The sequence below is a fragment of the Equus caballus genome, chromosome 25 (assembly GCF_041296265.1).
Source record: "Equus caballus isolate H_3958 breed thoroughbred chromosome 25, TB-T2T, whole genome shotgun sequence".
Taxonomy (NCBI): domain Eukaryota; kingdom Metazoa; phylum Chordata; class Mammalia; order Perissodactyla; family Equidae; genus Equus; species Equus caballus.
Genome location: NC_091708.1, coordinates 29,391,272 through 29,417,929, shown reverse-complemented (window position 1 = coordinate 29,417,929; position 26,658 = coordinate 29,391,272). Strand labels below are relative to the sequence as shown.

Below are 26,658 nucleotides of genomic sequence, written 5' to 3'. Positions count from 1 at the left end.
AATGAACATGGGGACACTGAAATAAATCATACAATTCCATTTGCAGTCCCTGAAAGATAATGAAATATTTAGAAGTAAATCTAACAAAACATGTACAGGACAAGTATGCTGGAAACTACAAAATGCCGGTGAGAGAAATCAATAAAGATCTAAATAAATGGAGAGACATACTGTATTCATGGATTGCAAGACTCAACATAGTAAAGATCTCCGTTCTCTTCAAACTGGTATAAAGGTTTAATATAATTCCTATCAAAACCACAGTGTGTTTTTTTATAGATATAGACAAGATTTTCTGAAATTTATATGGAAGGGCAAAGAAACTAGAATAAGCCAAACTTCTTTTGACAAAGAAGAACACAGTGGAAGAAGTCAGTCTACCCTATTTCTAGACTTATAAAGCTCCAGTAATCAAGACTCTGTGCTGTCAGTGTAAAGACAGACATATAGATTAATGGAACAGAATAGAAAACCCAGAAATGACCCACACAAATAAGCTCAATTTGTTTTTTGCTTTTTGGGTTTTTTTTGGTGAGGAAGATTGGCCCTGAGCTAAAATCTGTTGCCAAATCTTCCTCTTTTTGCTTGAGGAAGATTAGCCCTGAGCTAACATCTGTGCCAGTCTTCCTCTACTTTGTATATGGGACACTGCCACAGCATGGCTTGATGAGTGGTGTGTAGGTCTGCACCCGGGGTCCAAACCTGTGAACCTCGGCCCACTGAAGTGGAGTGTGCAAACTTAGCCGCTGTGCCACTGGGCCAGCCCCTCAATTTGTTCTATTACAAAGGAACAAAAGGAGTTCAATGGAGGAAAGGGAGCCTTTTCAACAAAGGGTGCTATAGTAATTGCACATTCATAGTCAAAAAAACCAAACCTTGATATAAGTCTCACACCTTATACAAAAATTAACTCGAAATGCATCCCAGAATTAATTGTAAAACATAAAGCTGTAACACTTGTAGAAAACACACACAAGGAGAAAATCTTTGAGATTCGGGCTTGGCACAGAGTTCTTAGATTCCAAAAGTCTAATCTATAAAAGAGAAAATGATAACTTGGATTTCATCAAAATTAAAAACATTTGCTCTGTGAAAGCTCATTTGAAGATGAGAAGACAAGTTACAGAGTAAGAAAGAAAATATTTGCAAACCATATATCTGACAAAAGTCTAGAGTCTAGAATATATAAAGAACTCTCAAACCTTAACAGTAAAAAACCCAAACAATCCAGTTAGAAAATGGGCAAAAGACATCAAGAGATATCGCACTGAAAAGCGTATACAGATGGAAAATAAACACAAAAGATGTTCAGCATCATTAACTATTAGGGAAATGCAAATTAAAACCACAGCGAGATATTATGACATACCCATCAGCTAAAATAAAAAATACTGACAACTTCAAACACTGATGAGGATGTGAAGAAGCTGGACCACTCATATATTGCTGGTGGAGATGTAGAGTAGTACAACCAGGCTGGAAAAGTTTGGCAGCTTCCTAAAAAAAGTTAAACATGCAACTACCATAGGACCCAGAAATTGCACTCCTTGGCATTTTTCCCAGAGAAATGAAAACTTACATTCACGCAAAAACGCGTAAACAAATAGCAGCTTTATTCATAATAGCCAAGTACTGGAAGCCACCCACATGCCCTCAACAGGCAAATGGTTAAATAAACTATGGTACATCCATACCAGGGAATATTACTCTGCAATGAAAAAGGAACTAAATATGGTTACCTGTAGTGACCTGGATGAATATAAGAATTATGCTGAGTGGGGGAAAAAAAAGCCAGTCCCCTAAAGGTCACAACTCTATGATTTTATTTATGGAACATTCTTGGAATGACAAACCTTATAGAAATGGAGAATGTATTAGCGGTTGCCAGGCATTAAGGAAGGGAGTCAGGTGGGGAATGGTGTGGCTTAAAAAAGGCCACAGGAGGAATCTTTGTCGTGGTGGAAATGTTCTGCATCTTGATTATCCATGTATATATCCTGGTTGTGATATTTTTACTATAGTTTTGCAAGGCATTACCATTGGGGGAAGCTGGTCATAGGGTACACAGGATCTCTCTGAATTTATTATTTCTTACAAATGCATATGAATCTATAATTATATCAAAATTTAAAAAATAATTTTAAAAAAACAGGCCTTGGACTGGATTTGGCCTGCAGACCATAGTGTGCCAACTCCTGGCTTAAGTGGTTTCGTCCCTTCTCCCTCTCACATCTTGCCTTATGCTAACCTTGTTTTCCCGTGTCTCACGGAGCTTCAACTGCATTGGCCTCCTCTGTTCCATGGATAGGCCAACACTGTTCCTTCCTCAGGACTTTCATACTTGCTGTTCCCTCTTGGATAACCCTTCCCACTCATATTCACCCAGGAGGGTCTACTTATCATTCAGGCTTGGCTCAAATACTCATTTTATGCCTCTTCACTCCATCCCCCTTCACGTTTTATCACATACATTTTTTTTTCCTTCATCGCACCTTTTACTCTATGAAATAATCATTTTATTTGTCTACTTCTTAATCATTTGTCTCCTCTCTCAAATTTAAGCTCCACGAGAGCAGGGTCTCGTCTGTGTTGTTTACCACCTCATTTCCAGTACCCAGCTCATTTGCTTAGCACTGAGTAGATGTTCAATAAATCTTCGTTAAATGATCCAATGAAGGACTTATCCAATGAAGGACGGATGAGAAAGAAAAAATAAGCTAATAGTTCCAGTTAGGCTTTACTGGGGGGGAGGCATTCATCTATCAATTTCTCATTTATCCTTCATTTCTTTCTTTTCTTTTTTTTTTTTCTTTTTGAGGCAGATTAGCCCTCAGCTAACATTGGCTGCCAATCCTCCTCTTTTTGCTGAGGAAGACTGGCCCTGAGCTACTATTCGTGCTCATATTCCTCTATTTGATATGTGGCACACCACTTCAGTATGGCTTGATGAGCAGTGCTATGTCTGCGCCCAGGATCCAAACCAGTGAACCCTGGGCCACCGAAGCAAGCGCGGGAACTTAACCACTGTGCCACTGGGCCGGCCCCTATCCTTCATTTATTTAGTGCGTATTATGTGGAGGTTCTGAGCCAGGCAGGTTGTTTTCTCGTTGAGTCTCCAGAAATGCCTCCCAGAGAAGCGTTATTATTTCCATTTTACAGATGAGAAAACCGAGGTTCTCTCTGCTGCAAAACCCATGCCTAGAGCTCAGTGTCACAAAGTCTGGATGGAAGCAGGACTGACTTTGGTCCCATATTCTTGTCTCCAAGCTGCCTCCCCCATTTAAAGAAAGGAAACTGAGGCTCAGTTACGTTCAAGGGCTTGCTCACGGTCACAAGGCAGGAGTCATGATCTTCCTTTCTAGTGCACCAGGATGTCTCCCTTTTGCTCCAATGACATCTCCTCCCTCTGAGAAGACTTTCCTGACCAGGGCATTGCTATGCCAGGATTCCCCAGTCGCTCACCTTTGCAGAGTTTTCATTTTCCCGTTCAAGTTATACTGCACTTCTTCGTGTTTTTCTGTAACTAGTTCTCCGTCTGACAGATAGGTATATTTCTTATCTCTCAAATTGGATCCTCAGCTCCTTAAACACACCCATCCCAGCAGCTACCATTTACTGAGCGCCGTCTAAACACTCGATAGATTTATCTCACTGTATTAGTTATCTGTTCCTGCGTCACAAATGATCCCCAAATCGAGCGGCTCAAAACAAAAAGCATTTATTATCTCACGCAATTTTTTAAGGGTTAGGAATTCAAGAGCGGCTTAGCAAACCCAGAGGCTTAAGGAAACAGCAATTTATTCCCTCACCGCTCTGGAGGCCAGAAGTCTGAAATCAAGATGTTAGCAGGTCCGGGCTCCAATCAAGGCCTCTTGAGAGGAATCCGTCCTTGTCTCTACAGCTTCTGGTGGCTGTAGCATTTGTGGGCTTGTGGCCACATCGCTCCAGTCTTTGCTGCACCTCCATGTGGCCTTCTCTGGGTGTAATCTCTCTGTGCCTCTCTCTTTTGAGGACATTTGTGACAGCATTTAAACCTACCTGGATAATGCAGGCTAGTCTCCGTGTCTCAAGAGCTTCAATTTAGTCCATCTGCAAAAACTTTTCCTATAGAAGGTGACACTTACAGGTTCCAAGGGTTAGGATGGGGACATATTTCTGGGAGCCATTCTCAGCCTACAACACTATCTCCTCGGTTTGCTGGATGGATTAACTAAGTAAAAACAGGTAAAGTGTTTAGATTCTGCCTGGATCATAGAACATACTCTTGTAAAGAGCAAAAGTGGGGAGCCAGCCCGGTGGCGCAGTGGTTAAGTTCGCATGTTCCGCTTCTCAGAGGCCCAGGGTTCCCCGGTTCTGATCCCGGGTGCGGACATGGCACCGCTTGGCAAAAGCCATGCTGTGGTAGGCATCCTACATATAACGTAGAGGAAGATGGACATGGATGTTAGCTCAGGGCCAGTCTTCATCAGCAAAAAGAGGAGGATTGGCAGTAGTTAGCTCAGGGCTAATCTTCCTCAAAAAAAAACCAAAAAGAACAACAGTGGTAAGGAATCAGCAGGTGATAGAAAGAACTGTGAGTAACCCCCTGGCCCAGATATCTACAGTTTCCTGATGAAAAGGTCAGGCATTCTTTTTAAGGCTCCTCCCTGTGGCTCTGCAGATGGGCAGACCAGCGCCCACGACCAGCAAATGGCTCCAAATCACCCCATGACCAGGGGTCCTCTTGTCTGACAGTGAATGTTCAGAGACAAGCAGGGGCCTCCTCTGAGCTTGTATTAATATGTACAACACTTCACTCACATGGAAAATTGATTTTTCTTTTTAAGCACAAAATGTAGCCAGTTTTATAACCTTTCTGCCGCTTGACAAAGGCCATTTATAACCTACTCTCTCCGTCACCCTTCCTGGCGCCAGTCTCCAACGTCTCGAAGAACTCTCTCATGCATTTGTAATTATGAATTCTTCTGAGGCAAAATTTAATTTCTAAGAGGGCTGACCTTTTTTTTGTTGTTATTGTGGTTTTTTTGTAAATTAATTTTTTTGTGTGTGTTTTGTTATTGATGTTGTTTTGGATGACGGCTTGGCGAGGGGACCAGGGAGCTGGTTGGGAGGGGAGGTACACTGGGAGGGCATTTTAATCAGTGATGTCCTATGACGGATGAGGAAGGCTGAGCTCTGGGTGTTAATCTTTGTGGATAGCAAATGCCAGCAGGGCGACCGGAATTAAAACCTAGTACCTCATTTTCTCTCTGGAACGAAGGAGAGTTGGAACTGCTTCTCCATCTGCTGGACTGGGGAAGATGAGCTCAGCCTCATCAAATGGAGGAAAACTAAATTAGATAAATAGTCATTCGCCCCTGCCGTAGATCTTCCACTCACGGAGCACTTAGCAGGTGCCAGGCACACTCACAAGAGCGTTTGGCTGAGGTCACTGGAGGTTGGAATCGTTGGGGTTTTTGGGGAGCCAGAGGCAGCCCATTGGGTTCCTGGAGGGAGGTGCACATGGCTGGGCAGAGGATTTGAAATTATCTATGGAAGACCTTGACTATCAGCTTAAGGAAGATTCAAGGTGTTGCTGTTAAAAATGCATTTATTTATTTAACCCGGGAAGTGAATTTAGAAGTATCGCTCTGGTGACCATTAGGAGGATGGGTAGAGGAGGCCAGACTGGAGGCCAGCAGACAGGTCGTGGGATGCAGGAATCTTATTCACGACTCCAGGCACAAGGATGGGGAAGAAGAGACAAATTCAAGACAGGAAGGAAGAGCACTCACCTTGATGAGTACCAAATTGTATGCTGAATTCTGAAGGAAAGGATGCACCCCCATGATCCAACTGAAGCGTCACAACAAATCCATAGGTGTAGGTGCTAGGCCTGTTTAACAGATAAGGAAGTCGAGGCTCAGAGAGGGTGAGTAACTTTCCCCGGATCGCACCGTAAGAAGAGCTGGTATTTAACTCAAATTGGTAGAGCTCTTTACCATATATCTGGCTGCCTCCCAAAGTGACCTTTATAGCAGCAGACCCTATTGGACAATAATAATAAACACAATAATGGTGATGATCCCAGCAATGTCAATATTAATAGCAGCTAACATTTGCTGTGTGATGTTGTGTGAGCCACAATGTTCTCAGCACATTGAGTCATCATTTCCCTTCGTTCTCACAACTCTGCAAGGTAGTTACTGACAAAAGTCCCATTTTACAGATGGGCACACTGACGTTCAGAGAGGTAAAGGCACTTGTCCAAGGCCACACAGCTATTGGTTGGCCAAAGGAAACTTTGAACCTGTTTCATCGGTACCCAACACATGCACCTTTTCAGAAGGTGGAAGGAGAGGGCTTGGTGGGACCCGCCACCTCCTCAGCCATAACTCCCCTCTTGCTCTCTCTCCGAGCAGTGCCCCGAGGAGCTGAGGCCCATGAAGGACGGCTCTGGCTGCTACGACCACTCCAAAGGCATTGACTGCTCGGACGGCTTCAACGGCGGCTGTGAGCAGCTCTGCCTGCAGCAGACACTGCCGCTGCCCTACGACGCCACCTCCAGCACCATCTTCATGTTCTGCGGGTGAGTCTCTGTCCCCGAGGAGGCCCAGCCACTCCCTTCACGGCAGCGGGGGATGCAGAAAAACGGTCAGGAGCTACAGCCCGGCCAGGCTGGGCCTGACTTTGGACAAAATGGCCTTTTTGCCTCTACTTTGTCAGCCCAAGAGGCAAAAAGGCAAGATTATAACCTTCTCTTGGGTATTGGGAAGAAGAATGGAAGAAGAGAAACAAATAACTGATTAATAATTATAATAATGGAATCCATGCTCAGGCTGCGTCCGGGTCAGGATTTTTTCCACATAAGCCTCCTGTCCCTTCTGCATCTTCCCTGCCGTCCTGGTCACTGTCATTTGGAGACAAAAGCAGACACCTTGAAGGTGTCACCAAGAAACCAGCAGATGTGATGCTTAAGAACGCAGACTTAGCCCAGGCTTTTGCCCCTGTTTCTGCAGGAATTTAGCAGTGCAAATTCAGAGGCTAGCCCCTCTAAGTCCTAATGCCCTTATTTGTGAGGATAATTCACTGGGAGAGGGGAGGTGTAAAGAAAACCACACAGGCCAAGCTCAAAGGGCTCACTCATGCTAAGAACTCAACCGAGTTTTACAATTAGTCTGAGACTGAAGAAGGGGCACACATTGGGTCCAACTTGCTGAGTGGCCTAGGACAAGTCACTTTCCCTCTCTGGGCTGCAGTTGGACCACTTGTGAAATAAGCTCTTTGGACAACGATGCCTAACGTATCTCCGTTTCCTTGTTTTCCATGTTAAGGACCGCATCGGGAGTCCCCTCTGTCACAGAGAGTATCTAGCATAGTGTTTGGGCCTCAGCACTAAAAAAAGTGGCAGCCGTTTTTCTTCTCCTCTTCATTCCCTGTCTGATGACGTCTTCGTATTAGAAAATGTGCTCATCTTTTGACATTCTGCGACTTGGAAAAATCATCCTGTGCTTGTGTAAGAATGTCAGTTGCTGAAGTGTGCTCAGTGCTTTCCTAAGAGAGACAAGCAGAATAAGGCATTTAACAACCTTTTCAGTCCTACGTATTATGAAAAAGGGGGCAGGGGAATGTAAGTGGGTTTAATCTCAGTTTAACCGAAAATTAATTTTACCTGCCTGGCTCTAGTCCGTGGGGTCCAGTGTTCCTTCTGGGGCTTATTTCAGGGTCTCCGCCTTCCCCAGTGATACTTGGGGCTGCAGGTGCCTCTGAGCAGATGTTGGAGCAGCTCCTGGAAGCCCTAGATGTGTGTCTGTAAAATAAATAAGACATAAATTAGCGTATGCAGACCTGAATTTATAGGTCTCTCCTCAGCTTAAGCGACTGCAGGGCCGTGTTGAGTAAATTATGCATGGGCTGAGATCTGAGGCTTGAATACAGAATCAGCTGTGTTCTTATCATTGTTATTTTTCTCCCCGTGTACGGGAGCGGGGGAGGGGGTCCTTCCCTTGCAAATAACCACAGTGACAGCAGCAGCAACGGCAGTAATGGATTTTGACATAGAAACTATCACCACTTTCCTTTCCTTCCATCAAGGGGCATCGATAGACGTGGGTTCTAATCCTAGCTCCCCCTCTGACTCTCTCTTAGACGTCAGGCAAGCCTCTTGGGACCCTTGACCTTCAGTTTCCTCATCTCCAAAATTTTAATAATATCGACCTCAATATCATGATGTTTGTGAAGAGTACAAAGAACTTAATGTGTATTCCTCCATTAAAGTTAAGTAATGTGCCCAAGGTCATATGGCTGGTAGTGCAACTCACTGCTTCCTTGCTGTGCGACCTTGAGCAAGTTACTTAACATCTCTGTGCCTCAGTTTCTTCATCTGTAAAATAGGGATAATAATAGTATCTCTCTGTGGAGTTGTTATGAGGGCTAAATGCATTACATTAGTTACATCAAAATATGCTTTAATAATTGTAAAATGCTTGGAACAGTGCCTTGCACAAGAATTACCACTATATGTATTTCTTAAAGAAAATAACTAAAGTGAAGCATAGTAATGACAATGGCCCCTCCATTGCTCAGTGCCCTGAGGTGCTCAGCCTTTTGGTTTTGGGTCTATGAGACAGGACAGCAACCTTCCCCTACTGGAATAGGTCTCTGAAAGTCCTCAATAAGATTGAAAGGGCGGCAATGTGCTGGGGGCTGTTGAAGTGCATGCGACTGCTGATAAACAGGCCAAAAAAGAAAAGAAAACCCGGGTCTCCTAAAACCAACTGCAGCGTCCACACGCTTTGAAAATTGTCTATTAAGGATGCAAATAAGAAATTACCCACACTTGTTGGAAGCTCTATAAACAAAACAATAACAGCCATTAGCAGGTAGAGAAGTGGCAAGCCATTGAATTAAGCAAGGAAAACAAACCCGTGCTCAGGGGGACCTTCCCGACTGGCTCAAAGCTCTGTGGCCTTTCTAGAGTTTTCTGGGTAGGTGTGGGTTTAATAACCCATTTCCTGCCAGGTTAATAATAGCAGCTCACATGTATTAAAATGCTTTGTGCATATTATCCCATCGACTTCTCATGACAACGCTACAAGGAAGATACTCTTGTGATCCCCATTTACTGTTGAGAAAACCAGGCACAGAGTGGCTCAGTGACTTGCCCAAGGTCACCCAGCTGGTTAAGTGGGGGCATCAGGACTCAAACCCATGCCATGGGGCTCTAGTCTCAGTTCAGACAGATCTGATGTCACTCCTGGCCTCTGGCCACTTCTAGCTATGTGGTTTTGGGGAGTCATTAAACTTCACTAAGCCTCTTCTTTCCCATAGAATCAGGTGTGACTGTAGCACCATTATGGGGGTTAAATAAAATTATACATGCACAGCGGCTGGCACTCAGTAAATGGGAGTTAAGTTAGTCTAACAGGTATAAAGCCGTCTCATTTACTCATTCAATGACTAAATTGTAGGTCTTGTTTACAGCTCTATCCTTAGCACCTAAGACAGCACCTAGGTACTCAATTAATAATTGTTAAATGAAGTTCCTCTGTTAACTTGGTTAAGGAAGTTGGTCCCAGTCCAGCCTTTCCGCTGCATTTCCAGCTACATCTCTCTTCCTGAATTAGGCCCCTTGGCTTCAGCCTCTGGAGCTTTGACGGCATTGTTTTGTCTGCCTCTTCATTCCTCCTCTGCTGTACCCCCGCCACCCTCCACTTGCCGGTGGCTCTTTAGCTGGGACAGCTCCGTTTCATGCTCAAGTCTTGGTGCTGACATTATCTTCTCCAGCAAGTCTTCTCTGAGCCCCACAGGGGTGCAGGAGTGGGATGTGCAGTTACCATGGAGCTGGGTAATATAATACCTCATCCTTTCAAGCGGATACTATTTGCATATTGGCTCAATATTTATCTAGTGGGGTTAGGACATGCATAGAAAGGACTCTTTTCGTGTCTTATTTTGATTTGTATTTTTTCTACCCTAAGATCTTCTTACAAGGAAGACGGCCTTTTACATTTAGCCTCAGATTCTAATTTATCCTAGTGAAATCTTGACACCTCTTGCAGACGGGACCTCTGGCTGGCTGCCCTGGTTGTCACCCCTTAGTCAGGTCAAGTTCCCCAAAACTGAGTAAAGCATCCTTTCGCTGGGGAAACACAGCCCCCTGGTGTTTCTTCCTGTGGTGGCCCCATAGCTCTGTTGACTTACCTGCTTTTCTGTCTTGTCACCGTATGAACAACGGGGACTGGGGTCTTAGTCACCTGTGTGTCCCTACTGTCATTCCCCACTGCTTGCTCAAAATCATAATTGTTGAATTAAGGGATTCAGCTACCTAAAAGTTGTGGTGCCTACTGTGTGCCTGGTCTTTTGTAGGATGCTGAGAATGCAAAGAGCATTGAGTAAAAGTCCTTTCTCATCATGGGCAAAAGAGGACACTGAGGACGGGTGGCTGAGCCTCGGTGGGTCCTGATTGACATTGCTAGAACTCAGGTACCAGTAGGGTAGAGAGAAGCAGGTAAGTTGGAGATAGGCTGAGAAGGTCACCTGATACTAAGATGAAGCATTTAGAATGAAGCTTACAGATGAGGGAGCATTGCCTCCCTGGAAGACCTTGGCACGTTACCTAGCAACCAAGTTTGTTTCATTTCTGTGCATGTGTGTTTACAATCTGTACTGTGCATTCTTCCAAGAGAACTTAATATTATCCACATAAATCCAACCCATAAAAAAATGGATAATATAAAGATAGGACCGATCAGAGCCATTTGTAAGGACAGAAAGGGAAAACATGGTTTCTGGAGCCTGAAATGGAAGAGTTACTCAACACGAGATAAATTTAAAGCTCTGTGCTTCTTATCAACAAAAGAAACAGAAAAAAACATAAGAGGTTATAGAGTTGTCCTTCTTTGAGAAAAGGAAGGCTGTAGTTTTGGGAGTCTTTTTGGCTTTGTTCTGTTTTCTAGAGGATATACACTTTTTCCTGACATAATTCACTAAGAGAGGTGGTTCCTATATAAGAAATAATGAGCAGTGTCATCAACGTTTTTGAAGTTTTGGTATTTCTCAGATTATGTAGAGGAGGAAACTGAATCCCGAAAGGATCTCACAGCCAGTCAGGAGGTGAAATTGGGAGAGGAGAAACCCCAAGCTTCTCTCTCCTAATTTGAATATATTTAAATATAATTTAATTTAAAATGCACTGGAAATGTGTTTAAAAATATGGGCTCAAAGAGCACATCCAGCCTCAAATAGTCCTTACTAGCCTATCTGTTTAATGTCATTTTAATGTGATTTTAGGAGGGAGAGGAGAGAAATACATGTGTTTAATATCTGTCGTTAACTGGAAGCCTCTTGTTTGCATCGTTGAAGCTGAAATCTGCTCCAGCAGTAGAAAACACTGACCCAGAGAATGCAGACGGAGGTGTTAATTTTGACTGTCAGTAAATACGAAGAGGTATCGGGCAGGGGACATTCATTCAAGCACTTGTTTTGTTACAATTTCCAACTTTTAGGCTGGGCCTGAGCTCTCCCCGCTCTGACTTCTGATGGAAGGAAGTGGAATTTATGTGTCGTAGTTAACATAGGACATTCACACGCCAGCTTCTTGTCAAACATCACACCTTGTGCTCTCTGCTGTTTGAAACATTTGAAAAAGCTCAGGTGTAAGACATATTCACAGACAACTGATGGAAGCACACAAAGTCCATCCATTTGTTCAGGTAGATATTTTCAGGTTCCGTGTTTTCTATCGAACACGAGTTCTATGAGATTCTCATAGACAAAAGAGGGAAGCTCTTTGGTCAAGCCCACATGGGAAATTCTGCACTCAACTGCCTTTGAAGGTCATAGGACACCTGGGGTTAGTAAAGGCTCTGATAAGTCCTGCAGTGGTGAAACATATCATATTTCATTGGTTCCAAAGTGCCCATATTTTCCATACTTTAATATTCCTGAATTTAGGATGCATTTCACTATCAATGGTTTGACAGAGTTTAATTCTTTTTTCTTAATGTTAGGTGAAATGATAGTCTTTCTTACAAGTGTTGGGGGTCTTAGAGTAGATACAATATGTTATATCATTAAGCCCAGAGTTCCCCATGGAATTCTGTTTCCTTTCCTTTTCTTCCTTTCTCCGTTTTCTTTTGGTGAGGAAGACTGGCCCTGAGCTAACATCTGTTGCCAATCTTCCTCTTTTTGCTTGAGGAAGATTGTCCCTGAGCTAACATACATGCGCATCTTTCTCTATTTTTTTGAGTGTGGGATGCAACCACAGCATGGCTTGATGTTCAATGTATAGGTCTGCACCCAGGATCCAAATCTGCAAACCCCAGGCTGCCAAAGCGGAGTGCATGAACTTAATCACTATGCCACAGGGCCGGCCCCTTCCTTCCTTCCTTCCTTTCTAAAGAATATCCTTGAGTATATTACCTTCAAAATGGCTTTTCTAGAAACACTCCATTCTCCCCTTGAGTGAAACCTTCAGATGGAGAGCACTCTGAGAGTAGTTTTACCAGTCTTCATTTTGGTTAATGTTGGGATAATTATGAGGACCTTCACGAGAAAGACTCCCATGACATTGGTTAGTGGGGTCATGCGGCCAAGAGCCTTTGCTGCTAGGTCACTGTGGGTCCCGCCCTGATGACCCCAGGGTGGGAGTTCCTGCAGGTGTCAGGATCAGGAAAGCTGAGCCAGCACCTGTTTCTCTCTCGCCTTGGAGCAGGATGCTCAGCTTCATCCCTGACATTGGTCCAAGTCTATATGATGTGCAGTTCCTTGAGTTCTTCTTCTCCTTAACTTTTCTCTATTCTTAAGTTTTTTCTAGGATTTGAGTCCCATTCCTATTTTAAAAAATAGTTTCTAGGGGCCAGCTCCATGGCACAGCGGTTAATTTTGCACATTCCGCTTCAGCAGCCTGGGGTTCGCTGGTCGAGATCCTGGGTACAGACCTATGCAGCGCTTGTCAAGCCATGCTGTGGCAGGCGTCCTACATATAAAGTAGAGGAAGATGGGCATGGAGGTTAGCTCAGGGCCAGTCTTCCTCAGCAAAAAAAGAGATTTGGTGGCTGATGTTAGCTCAGGGCTAATCTTCCTCAAAAAAAAGAAAACTAGTTTCTAGTCTCCGCATTTCAATAAATAACTTTATTGATTCCATAAACCATTCAGGAACGCATGAATGACTGAGAGAATAAATACGTGAATAAATAAGTAAGTACTCTGCTTGGAAAATTTGTATACATGCCATTTCTCTTAGGTCCCAGTTTCCTCTTTTGAAAAGCAAGCAGGTTGGAAGAAGTCAGTGTGCTCGACTGGAATGAGCACTAGATTTAGAGCAAGAAGGTCAAGGTCAAGGTCCTGGCTTTTCCAAAGTGCTTGTGGGATCTTGGTCAAGGAATTTAAAATGCAAACCTCAAGGTCCTCGGTGGCAGTGGTGGAATGAAAGTACCCATCTCCTAATGTTGCTATAACAATTAAATAGAATATGCTCTTGGCTAAACGCATATAAGGTTTTATGGCACGATCTCCTAAGTTCCATCTAGTTCTAGTATTCTCTAGAATGTGATGGGTGTGTTAAGGGTAACACATTTCTTGCCTTCAGCTAAAACGCCCAGTTTGTATCTTTGTACTTATTTTGTTTTTCATTTTGGCATATGTATAAATATAGTTTCATGCAGATCTTGGCTGCTTTCCTGTGAGCCTACACTCTTTAGAATTTCTGTAAGAAAATCTCCCAGACGACAGAATGTTCTAAAGGAGCTGTATAATTATGTCGCATGGTACAAAAATAAAATTTTTTTAAAAAAAGAAACCAACAACTAAACAGACCTTTGCATAAATCATCCTGTGCCCTGAGGTGGCTTGGGGGAGAGAGTTGCTCACGTTTCGAAACTCAAAGGACCATTTGCCTTCATGAGTCCTTATCTCTTTTTTTCTCCCTGGGTCTCTAAGGGTCTCACTAATCATACCCAGGCCTTTTATCTCCCTTTCTTCCTCTCCTGCTAAGCCTCAATCCTTTGCCACCCCCAGGCAAAAGAAAATCGCCATGAACCTGCAGCTGTAATATGGCTAAAATCACACACACACAGAGTTGCACACACTCATGTACACGCTCCTTGAAATATGACCTCCTAGCTTTATTTCCTGGCACCACTATTGACAAGGTGTATCTCCATGAGCAAGTCGCTTAACTTCTTTAAACCTCAGTTTTCTCATCTGAAAATGGGAGCAATACCTCCCTGTGAGGGTTATGCATTTGTTTCAAGTGCTTCTGTAATGAATTACCCAAACTTAGTGGCTTAAAACAACACAGATTTATTATTTTACAGTTGTGGACATCAGAATCTCTGAAATCGAGGCACTGGCAAGACTTAAGGTCAGAAGCACAGCCTCTCTCTGTCTCTGTCTCTGTCTCTGTCTCTGTCTCTTTCTCTCACCAATCTGTTTCTAAGTTGTATCTCCTTCTCTGACTCTGATACTCTTGTCTACCTCTTAGACTCTTATAAGGACCCTTATGATTACATTGAGCCCACCTAGATGATCCAGAATAATCTCCCCATCTCCAAATTCTCCATTTAATCACATCTGCAAAGTCCCTTTTGCCATGTAAGGTAAACACATTCACAGGTCCTGGGGATGAGGATGTGAACATTTGGGGCTGGGGGAGGACATTATTGTACCTACTACAGGTTGTAATAAGGAGTGAATTAGGTCAAATATAGAAAAAAAAGCTCCAGTAGACTGTGGAATCTTGAATGCAGGATTGAGCTTTGCATATATGTGTCTATGTGTGTGTATACAACATATATGCATTACGTACATAAATGCGTGTGTACATACATATATGCATCACATACATATATATGTAATGTATATATTTAACTTATATGTTATAATTACATATGTATAAATAGATACATTTACATATTTAAAATATATGCATAATGTACAAATGCATAATTTATTTCCAATGAACGGCACATAGAAGTTCCCAGTTATGTGTACTTTGAAGCAAAAAAAAAAGAGTCAAAGAAGTGCAATTTTGTTGACGTTAAGAAATCTAGATCTAGAAAGAAGCCAGCAACTAAGATCTGAGAACCACTGAAGTATATTTACATTCCCTGGGAAGAGCAAATGGGCTAATAGATCAAATAGCAATCATAGATAATAATAGCATAGTCATAATAACATTAATAATCATTATAACAATAGCTGACGCAGTAATTGGTTACTACATAATAGATACTCTTTTGTCCTTTATGTAAATTATCTCTAATTCTCACATCAGCCCTATGATGAGGATTATTATTATCCCATTTAATAGATTAGGACACTGAGGCCTAGGGAAGTTAACAGACTTGATAAGGGTCATGTAGCTGGTAGATGATACAGCGTCTATTTGAATCAGGTTAAATTAGATCCAAAATCTGAACTTGCCACCTTGTGTCTCCTTTAAGTAGGAGGGTATGAAATCTCAATAAATTCCCCAAAGTAGAAATTATACAAGCTACATTCTCAGAGTAGATGCAATAATATTAGATATTAACAACAATCTGTCTAGCAAATGAATCTATCTACTTGAGAATTACAAACAAAAAAACAACCTAAGTAACTCTTGGGTAGGAAAAAATCAAACTCAAATCACCACCTCTTTAGAAATGATCAGGAGCAGGAAGGCTGCGTGTCAAACTCATGGAATATGGGCAAAGCAGGTGTCAGAACTCCATGGCATTGATTCAAAAACAAGAGAGATTGAAAATAAACAAATGAAGCATTCAACTCAAGAAGCCAGAAAAAGAATTATGAAACAAAGTCAAAGAAAGCAGCAAGAAGGAATTAATCCAAATAAAAGCTGAAATAAACGAAATAGGAAAAAAAAGGGAACCCCATCAATAAAATGCAAAACGCTCTTCAAAGGAGAGAGAGAGAAAACACAAATAAACACATTAGGAATGAGCTAGAGACATAACCACAGAAGCACAGAAGATAAAACAAATTTAATGAGAATACTGTGTACAACTTTATACCAATAAATTCACAAGTCTTGATAAAATGCATTATTTTCTTAGAAAATATAAATGACCAAGTTTGAGTCATGATGCTGTAGAAAAATCTAAAGAGGCAGATAACATAAAATCAAATGATAAGAGAGCTAAATATCTACCATTGAAAAGACATCAAGACTCGGGGATTTATAGCTAGGTCCTATCAAATTATCAGGGAATGGATAACCTCTATCTTATGTAAACCAACCCAGAGAAAGAAAATAAAAGGACAGTTCTCTAATTTATTCCATAATCCTAGCATATCCCTAATACTCAAACTAGGCAAATATATTCTCATCCATCTAGAAAAATCTGGTAGACGTATTAGAACTGATGAGCTCCTTATGTGGTAGGATGAAAAATCAACTTACAAAAATCCATAATAGCTTTCCTCAATATCAGCAATAGCTAACTAGAAAAATATAAGGGAAAACATAAGTGGAAAATTGATCCTATTCCTGAAATGGAAAAGACTAATAATAGAAGCTATCACTTTCCTGTATGTCTGGGCATCCTATATTCGAGTCATAACTCATTTAATCCTCACAGTGGCTCCATGAGGTGGGAACATCTATAGATAAGCAAAGGAAGTGCAGAGAGGTTAAGCATTTTGTGCAAGGTCACACAGCTAGTAAGAGGTGAAATCTGGATTTGGACTTTGGTGGTCTGGATCCAAAACTCATGCCTGTATCCTCTAGAATGTAGTGTACCCCGTAAATACCTATGAATATACCCCCACAAGATACAAGCAGACTTTTGTGACCAAAAGTCTAAAGTCTCAGGGAAGGTTTTAAAACAACATTTGATAAATGGAGATGCAAACTATATTTCTGAGTTAGAGGACTCCCAGCTGTAAAGATGCTGTATCAGTCAGCCAGGATGAGATCATCTGTGTTGCTGTAACAAAGGAAGCCTCCCAAATCAAAAGCTGGCACACAGATGTTTATTTCTTGATCATGTAAGGTCCACTGTGATCGAGGCAGTCCTCTTCCATCCTGCAGTATGTTTCTGGAACAGGTGGTCCCCAAGCTTGCCATAGCAAGAGAAGAGAGGGCTTAAGAATCACAGGATGTTTGGAATGGCTGGGTGTGGCAGTGACTTATATCAGGTCAATACAGATTCCATCCTTCAGAATCCCATCATGTGGTCCTTCTAACCCAGCTGCAAGGGAAGCTTGGACCCATCATCCACAGTGTGTGTCCAGAAAGAGGACCCAGTGTGATGAGCAGAAGACATCATCTGCCACAGTTCCAGCAGTGCCCAGCACAGCATTGACTCTCAATCCATATTTCTTAAAGGGAAAAAAAAGTTAAACTTCCCCCCAATTTAATCTACAAATTCAATGCCATACCACCCAAAGTTTCACTAGGGTTTTGCATGAAATTCCAACTCTAAAATTCATCTGAAGGGAAAAATGACTAAGAATAGTGAGGGATCTTTGAAAGAAAATTAGCATTCATGATGGGGAGGAGACTTACTTTATATCTGAAATATGGTATAAACCTTTAGTAATTAAGGTAGTACAGAATTACTGCAGGAATATACAGATAACTAAATAAAAACTCCAACCATATGTACATGGTATACATAGGGATTTAGTATATGACAAAATGGCATTTTGAATTAGTTAGTGAAAGGATGGACCCTTCATATAATTGTCCACTCATTTTAAAAATAATTAAGTTAAAATAAACACTCCCAATATGCACAAAAATAAATTCCATACTGATTAAATAATCAACGATAAAAAACTAAAAAAAAATCTAGAATAATATACAGAAATATGTTTTATCATCTTGTGACTTCCTAAACATCCCACGAAATTCAGAAGCAATGAAGGACCAAGATAGAGAGGTTATAAGACATCAAAAGCAAGATTAAATACAAGTACAGACGAGAAGAAAATGTTAGTATATAGGGAAAGTGAAGGACAACTCTTCAGAAAATATGCAAAGCACGTACAAGCCAATAAAGAAAGAGATAACCATAGAAAAATGGTCAAAGAACACGGCTAGACCATCTGCAGAAGGAGAAACACAAATGACCACAATGTGACAAGATGGCGAACGCCACCAGGCATCAGGGAAATGCAGATTCCAACAAAAATAAGGTATTTTTTCACATCCAGATTGGCAATAATGAAAATGAAAGATGTGGGAAATGGGCTCTCTCATTCGTCAATGACAGGACTGTAAACTGGTAAAGGCTCTACAGACAGCCATTTAGTAGATCTATCAAGATTTAAAAATTCATAAAACATTGACCCAGCAATCCCTCTTCTAAGAATCGGTTTTATAGGAACACACATGTGCACAGTGATATATGTACAAAGATCTTCATTATGGCACCATTTGTAATCACAAACAGCTATAAACAACCAAAAGGCCATCAATAAAGATTAGCTAAAAGCATTATGGTGCATTTATACTGTGTGATACCAAATAACCATTAAAAAGATAGAGCTATGTGAATACTGATTTGAAAAGATCTCTAAGAAATAATATTAGGTACAAATGCATATTTCACAACAATGTATAGTGTAATTCTGTTTATAAGTTTATTATGGAAAAAATATATATACATAATAGTTAGCAGTGACGACCACCAGAACAGGAAGTAAGAATATGTGTGGAGTGGGAAATGAGGAATGTCCACATTTTACTCTATAGACTTTGATGATGTTAAAAATGTTTAATGATTTATAACAAAAATGTGTTTATTCACAGGAGCGTGTGTGTGTGTGTGTGGAGAGAGCAAGAGTGAGAAAGAGAGAACAAGCAAGTGCTCTACTCAATAATAAATTCTTTGTCCATATATTCTGGGAAACTGCTGATAGATGGATGGAACTAGCCTTCATCAAGTACTTACCACATACGCTGCACATTCATCTGCTCACTTCATCTGGACTGCAACTTTATTAAGGCAGAGTTACTTCTATTTAGCAGATGCAAAAAGAAAGGGGAATAGACTTGACCAAGGCTGCATGACAGGCCTCCTTCTGAGAAACTTTCCACCGTACTTTGGGCAGAAACATGTAAATATTAGAAAGACAAGCAGTGCATCAGCTCAGGACACCGGGGGTTGGAGGAAGAGTGACAGCTTGCTTCATGCAGGATACGTTCTTAGCCTTTCAGTGGAGTAATCTTGGATCAAGTTTTAAGCTCTGCCTGTCTACTTCCTGCCTATAGGTGGATTCTATATCTCTAGCATCAACTACTGGTTCCTGCAACCTGGGTACATTTTTCTTCCCAAACCATCTCACAATCTTTGTCCTTCTCCCATATGAGTCTCTGAGTCTCTTTGTGGTCAGATTCAACAAATTTTCGCTCCACCCCATGGAGGAAAGGCAAATAAGAGACTGCCTGATTTCTACTGCCTCCAACTGGCACAGCCTAACCAGGGTCATATCATGCAAAAAGGAACAACTGGATTTGGAGGAGACAAGAGTAGAAAAAGATGCCTTTGTTGCCAAATAGACCTGAATTTGAATGCCAGCTTTGCCGTTTATTCACAGGGTGACATGCTTTATTTCTTGGCTCCTCATTTTGCTTCTGTATCAAGCAGGAATGATGAAGATATTACCTTTTATTCGTGGTTAGAAAATAAATATACGAAGTGCCCACTGGATGGTTATATGCTCAATAAATAGAAACACCACCGTTACTACCATTAATATAGTTATTTTGTTAAGTACCTTGCAATTCCTGGTTCACAGCCAATGTATCACGGGACCTCATAGCAGCCTAGTGAATTAAGGTAGAATAGGAGCATCTACCCCATTTTACAGATGAGGAAACTGGAGATCAAAGAAGTGAAATGACTTCACATAGGTCCAAAGGAGCAAAGACGACATTTATACACGTCCCTCCAATTGTGCAGCCTATTCTTTTGTCTGTCTTATTTATCATGTGCACTCTATCCCCAGTGCCTAGCAATGGACCATGAACAGGTAGACCCTCAAAAAATTCAGTTTCTTTGATTGATTTTTCAGGAGCTGAGACCTCTGCTTCCACCCACCATGCCTCTCTGTGAGATTCCTTTCCCACTGCTAACATCCCCAAACTGCAAATATTATTTCCACAACCCCTTGTATACTTGTTTGGTCCATAGAGGAGCCCGTTCCTGCCTCAAAAGCATATCAAGGGCCCTTCTGCTGTCAGGATTAGGTACTTAGAGGCCAACCGAGGCTGCTAACATTGCTAATTGAACAGAAGCAGTGGCTGCTGCTCCGTGTGTTGTCCGTGGTTCTGGAAGCATCACCTCTGAGCTACAAGGGCAATAAAAACCTTGTTTTTGCTACCGTCCTCAACCTGAGTCGACAGATACACTGGGAATAGATTCTGGTTTGAGGAACTAGTTGATAATTCCCTGTGAATTGGTCTGTCATGCTTTTTAAAGTCTGTGTGTTCACAGAAAACACTTTTTAAATTTGCTTTGTGAGTGGATGTGCACTCTGGTTTCCCCCTCGATTCCTCCAAAATGTCACAAATGACTTTCCTTGAATTTACCAATTTGCAGGATTAATGTGCTTCTCTCTAGACACCTGTGCCCTAGATAGATTCCAGCCAGAATAGCTGTCTCCCTTCCTAAACTCTGACCTGTTTTGCAGGCAAAGGAGGCCTTGGTTTTAGGTCACCCCCAGTGGGGGCATCCAGCATGCGGAGCTAACTCTCGGCTCTGTTTTATCATGCAGTTGTGTGGAGGAGTACAAGCTGGCTCCTGATGGAAAATCCTGCCTAATGCTCTCAGATGTCTGCGAGGGCCCCAAGTGCCTCAAACCTGACTCCAAATTCAACGACACCCTCTTTGGAGAGATGCTACATGGTTACAACAACCGGACCCAGCATGTCAACCAAGGCCAAGTCTTCCAGATGACCTTTAGGTATGGGGCAGACCCTTGCACTTCACTGACTGAGTCACTTACCCAAAATCTGGACATGGGGAGGAAGCCATGGGCACCATGGAATAGAGCCTGTTATATTGGCCAGCATTTCTCTAAGTTCACTGATGCCTATCCATGAAGTGTTACAAGTCAGTGAAAGTCGTTCCCTGAGGTTCCTTTTCCACTAACCTAGCCCTTATTTATCCTGCTTTCCCATTTTCTAAACTCTATCCACATATTTTAAATTCAATCTTTTAAATCATCCTGTAAGTACAGTTAATGGAATTTTAAAAATTTTTAATTAATCTTTCAGTCTATTAAAAAATAAGTAGCTATGTAGGCTATTCAGGCAGTTCAAAAATAAAGACATTTAATGAAGTAGAAAATAAAATTCCCACCACCCAGAAATAGCCAGAATTAACATTTTCTTGAACATTCTTAAAACACCTCTCTCTCTCCATCTATCTATCTGCACACACACACACACACACACCCCTCCACATCTCAGTAAATCTGTTTAGAAATTGCTTTTTTGCTCAACACTATGTCAAAGACTTCTTTCTCTGTTTGTAAATACAGAGGTACGTGAGAAATTAAAAGATGAGACTACTTGTATATGAGAGCGGAAAGAACAGGAACTGGGTTGGCCAAATTATATAAAGATTAGACATGCAGTCTAATTGTGAAAGGCTGCCTGGGAGAGTTGAAGGAACGAGGGCTATTCTATCTGGAGAAGAGAGGCCTTGGGTGGGATTTATTCATGCCTCAAAATCTGTATAACCCTAAGATGGTGTAGTGAGAAGAATTCTTCCATGTATAGTAATAATTATCTTTGAGAACACAAAACTATACTTTTAGACAGTTTTGCATGAAAATGTAATAGGATATTATCACAAAACAGGGTTCTCCCGTTTGAGGTCATGTCAACAAAAGTCAGAACTGGTAAGAAACATCATTGTTATAACCATCATCATCCCCATCCCATCGTCTAATTAATAATAGTGGTGATTGTAGTAGGAGTGGTAACAATGGCTACTATTTATTAAGAACTACTCTATGTCAAGTTCTTTACTAAGTATTTTTAATAATAATAATAATAATAGCCACTAACATTAATTCAGCACATGCTGAGGGCATGCTAACCACTTTCCATCCATTAGTTTATGTAATCCCCTCAATGGCCATGTGAAGCAGGGACTATTATGAGAAATGGAAATGTTAAATGACTTTCCCAAATCCCCCTTCCAGGAATTGAGAGAGCCAGGATAGTGCCATTTTATCTTCATTGTTAAAAGTCTTTGAGAGGCCAGCCCAGTGGCATAGTAGTTAAGTTTGCACACTCCGCTTCAGTGGTCCAGGATTTGCCGGTTCAGATCCTGGGCACTGACCTAAACACTGCTCATCAAGCCATGCTGTGGTGGTATCCCACATACAAAATAGAGGAAGATTAGCACAGATGTTAGCTCAGCAACAATCTTCCTCAAGCAAAAAGGGGAAGATTGGCAACAGATGTTACCTTGGGGCCAATCTTCCTCACTAAAAAAATGAAAAGAAAAAAACCCTTCAAGGCAGCATGGCTTCCATTTTACAATTGGAAAAGTCAACACCAGAGAGGTAAAGTGACTTCCCCAAGATCACTGTCTAGTGAGAGGGAGAGTGAGAATTCAGATGTAAGTCTGGCTGGCTCTAAATCCTTGCTCTTGTCTTCTAATCCAACATACCTCATCACTTCCCATTTTATAGAACGAGAATTGAAATGTGAATTTGCTAAAACCATTCACCTATGTAGTTATCACATGCTCTTTGAGCACCTACTATGTCCCAGGTGCCTTGATGGTTAGTAGGGATACAATGGAAAATGAGATAAAAATGGCCCCAGACCCTGTGGTGCTTAGGTATTGTGTGTGTGATCTTATGTATTTACTAAATTTGTGGTAGGTATTATGAATTAAAGATACAGGGCTCCAGGAAAGCAATTAACAGTGGGATCTAATTTAGTCGGAGCAGAGTGGTAGGGGTGCGTCTGTTAGATTGGAAAGCAATAATAAGTCTTCGGAGTTGACTTTTCAGATGAAGTGTTATTTAATACCTGAAAGATGAGTGGGAGTTAGCATTGGAAAACGTTTCAAGCAGAGACAGATGTTCTAAGAAGGAGAAGAACTTGGTTGGCTTCAGGAAATGAAGAAGTCTAGTGTGGCTGAAGTTGAATAAGTAAGGGAAGAATGGGGGGAGGTGAAGCTGGGACAGTAAGCAGTGGCAGATCATAGGGGTCTTGAAGGTCAAGGCTTTTATCTTTTACTGCTTGCCTTCCCAATGCCAACAGACTGGTCTGTAGGAGAGAACATGGTGCCTTAAAGGCTGGCCTGGGAGTCTCCAGACTCAGACATAATTTTAACTCCATCAGGAATCCTCATTCTGCCTCAAACCCTCTATTCGTTCTTCCCAACCCTTAAATCTTGGGTTGTCTCTAAGTAGCCAGGATCTGTGTCTGCCCTGATTTGCTCGTGGAGGGGAGTGTAGTGAACAGACCACACTTTCTCATTTGACAACAGCCTCAAGATTTGGGAAACTCCCCAGACTGCCGTTATATCAGAGTAGCCCGTTTCACTTAAACTCTCTCATCCTTGGCTTCAGTTAAACTTTCTTTGAAATTATTTCCATCCCCAGACCATGTCACCTCTTGAAGCCACATGTTAAGGCAGTTGACTTCCCACTGAGGGAAGGAGAGCATCTTCTGATGAGTCTAAATTTATCTCTTTCAAGTCTCCCTGCCTGGGCCTCAGACAGGAGAGAGGCTGTGGCTCCTCTGTCCTCTAAGTTCCAGAAGGCAGGCCTGCAAATTTTTCAGCATCAAAAGCAGTTGTCATTTCTTGCCTCCTCCTCCTTCCTTCCCTCCCTCCTCCAAGTAATTTCCAGTCCAGCCTTCCAGAGTAGCCAGCAGGCACCCCACCAGCTATCCTGCCACATGCCTCATTTCCTGACAACTGCCTGGCCTGGGATTTCAAACGCTCTACCAGCTACACTCTCCTGTGTGACAGCTGCGACTCTGCTTTGTTCTCTTTGCTGCCCCTGCCCAGATCCCCACACCTAGCACCTGCTGATAGAAGACAGGTCTGAATTCTCAAGTTCTCTCTTGAATCTCTAAAAGATAAACCTGGATTTCTGCTTTACAAAGCACTTCCCATTTCAAGTCTCTGAACCGGACAAGCTCTTAATGATTAAGTAGTGCAGACGTCACCCTTGCTGTAAAGGTGGAGAAACCGAGGCCCAGGAAAAGATATAATTTGCCCAGTGCTCACCATGATTTGGGACCCTTCTGAGACTGAAAGTTAGAGTTTGCGACTCGCAAACCAGTGATCTCCTGGCTTCTGGTTCTGTTGCAAGGGACATAGGTAACTTCTGTGTATCCCCTACTAGCATGTAGTGAGAAGAGCTGCCTGTCCCATCCCTGCTCTCAGCAGAGAGGGAAGACCTGGTGCCATAGGAGGATGCCAAATTCATAAGTAAGAAGAGATCTGAGGCATAAAAGTACCCCTGTGTGCATGATTCTGCAGGAGCTTGATCCCATTCCTGGCCGCATCTGCAGGTTGCCACATGTAGGCTGCAGCCTGTCTCTGGGAGATGAGCATGTGGTGATGCTTAGGACTCCTGACAAGTCCAAGAGTTATCTACCATGTGTGAAGATTAAGTATGGCACACACTGAGACTCATGTAGAAAGATAGAGACAGGATGGGAGTGATAGAGGGAAGTGGTCAGAGAGACAAAGAAGAGACGTGGAGAGAGAGACAAAGATGGAGGGGACATTAAGGAGAGTCTAAATGACAGAAGGAGGGAAGGACAGCATGGAAAGAATTAAAGAGATGTAGAGCAGTGACAAGGATTAAAGAGATAAGGAGACAGATGGCGAAAGGTGGGGGAGTTGAGAAGGAGTGAAAGGTGGAGAACTAAAGTGATAGAGAAAGAAGGACACAGAGTTCATCCTAAAGTCACCATAGAATTTACTCCCAGGTGGGAATAAGGGTTGTTTTAAGAGACTGAGTGGTACCCAGAGAGGGCTCTGGATTAGGAATCAGGTTCGGATGGACATGAATGGACATTAAAACCTTTGGTAAAGTCCCAAGTTTTATGGAAACATGGAGTCAAAGATCTCACTTCTAAATTGCCCCAGAACCCAGTAAATGATGTCAAGCTTTCCTGTTTCTTTTTTTTTTTTATGCTTTTTGGTGAGGAAGATTGGCCCTGAGCTAACATCTGTCACCAATCTCCTTTTTGTTTTCTCTTTTTTTTTTTAATCCCCAAAGCCCCAGTACATAGTTGTATATCCTAGTTGCAAGTCATTCTAGTTCTTCTATGTGAGATGCCACCACAGAATGGCTTGATGAGTGGTACATAGGTGTACACCTGGGATCCAAACCAGCGAACCCCGGGCCGTCCAAGTGGAGCGTGCAGACTTAACCACTAGGCCATGGGGCCGGCCCCAAGCTTTGCTATTTCTAATCCTTTTCAGTGAACTGTGTTGGTTTTAATGACCCAAGCAGGGTCACTATCTGAATTCCTTCCCTTAGCTCTCGATCAGTGAGGGAATTGGCAAAGACTGCTGGAGTGAGATAAACTCATCAAAGGTTGCTGGTATTTGATGGTTCCTTTCTTTGTATTTTACTTCCCTCCCTCTCCCATCCTCATCCATCCTGCCTCATTCTTATAAGAAAGAAAGGTCAACCTTGGTTATAGATTGCAGGGATTTAGATAAACATCAGTCAAGAACTATTAGAGAGCCTGGAGTCTCAGAAATTGCAGCGAGGAGAAGTTGCTTGAGAACGGACGCTGAGCAAATTACAATGGTCGATTTTGCAAAAGTCTCATAAAAAATAAGATAGTTCTGCCAGCAGCAGACATTTGCTCAGAGGCCTTCAAGAATGACCTACAAAGAGAGTGAGGAGCTTATGAGAGAGTTGCTAGAAAGGCACTGATTTTCAATCTGGTCTGCTTATCAGATATGCATACTGTACAGCATAAGAGGACAGTTTGGGGTCAGATGTGGGATTTCAGAGTGAGGCGGCACCAGCCCACGCCTGGCAAGACAGAGGTAGTCTCTTTAGAGATTTCAGAAAGACTGGCTTTACCCACTTTTCCCCCAGCTGAGGGTCCTGAGTTGTAGCTTATTAAGTGGCCTCCAAAGCTATGGGTTTTCCTAGTGCCTTCCTGCGAGATGGTTAATTGCGCATGCTGCTTCTGGATCCTTCTTTTTCCTCTTCCTCCTCTTTCCCTTTTTCCCCCTTTAACCACGTGTGTATTTTTTTATGTGCTAGGTCCTGTACTACATACTGTATGTATTTTCTCATTTAATCTTTCCAATGCCTATTGCAACGTAGCCCTTAACAACTTGGTTTTACAAAAAAGAAAATGACTGTATCAAGGGGATGCATTAGGTTGTATCCTGATAAAAAACAACTTCAAAACCTCAGTGGCTTCACAGGAAATGTGAGTATGGGTTGCTCATACCACATGCCCCACACAGAATTGCCGGGGTCTGCTCATTCTGGTTTTTGGGAATCAGGGCTGAGAGAAGAATCATCTTTATGTGCTTCCATGAATGCTCTACAGGAAAGAAGCTTGGCTCTCATTACTTCCTCCTAGAGCTGAAAGTCTGCTCACATTGCATTGGCCAAATCAAGCCCCATGGTCATGGCACCCCCTCAAAAGGCTGAGCAGGAACATGCAACCCTGTTATGTGCTGAGAATCAGAGACCCAGAAATATGTG

General features: G+C 42.2%; 1 protein-coding gene across 7 annotated transcripts in view; it reads left to right on the top strand.

Annotated features, from left to right (window-relative positions):
* ASTN2 (astrotactin 2) overlaps positions 1–26,658 on the top strand; it is an 828,204-nt gene that overhangs the window by 509,467 nt on the left and 292,079 nt on the right. For all 7 annotated transcript variants that reach the window (XM_023628756.2, XM_023628754.2, XM_070251110.1 and 4 more), the window contains 2 exons: positions 6,402–6,568; positions 20,707–20,895. In XM_023628756.2, coding sequence (XP_023484524.1) covers positions 6,402–6,568; positions 20,707–20,895 — 356 coding nt within the window. The remainder of the gene's footprint in view (positions 1–6,401; positions 6,569–20,706; positions 20,896–26,658) is intronic.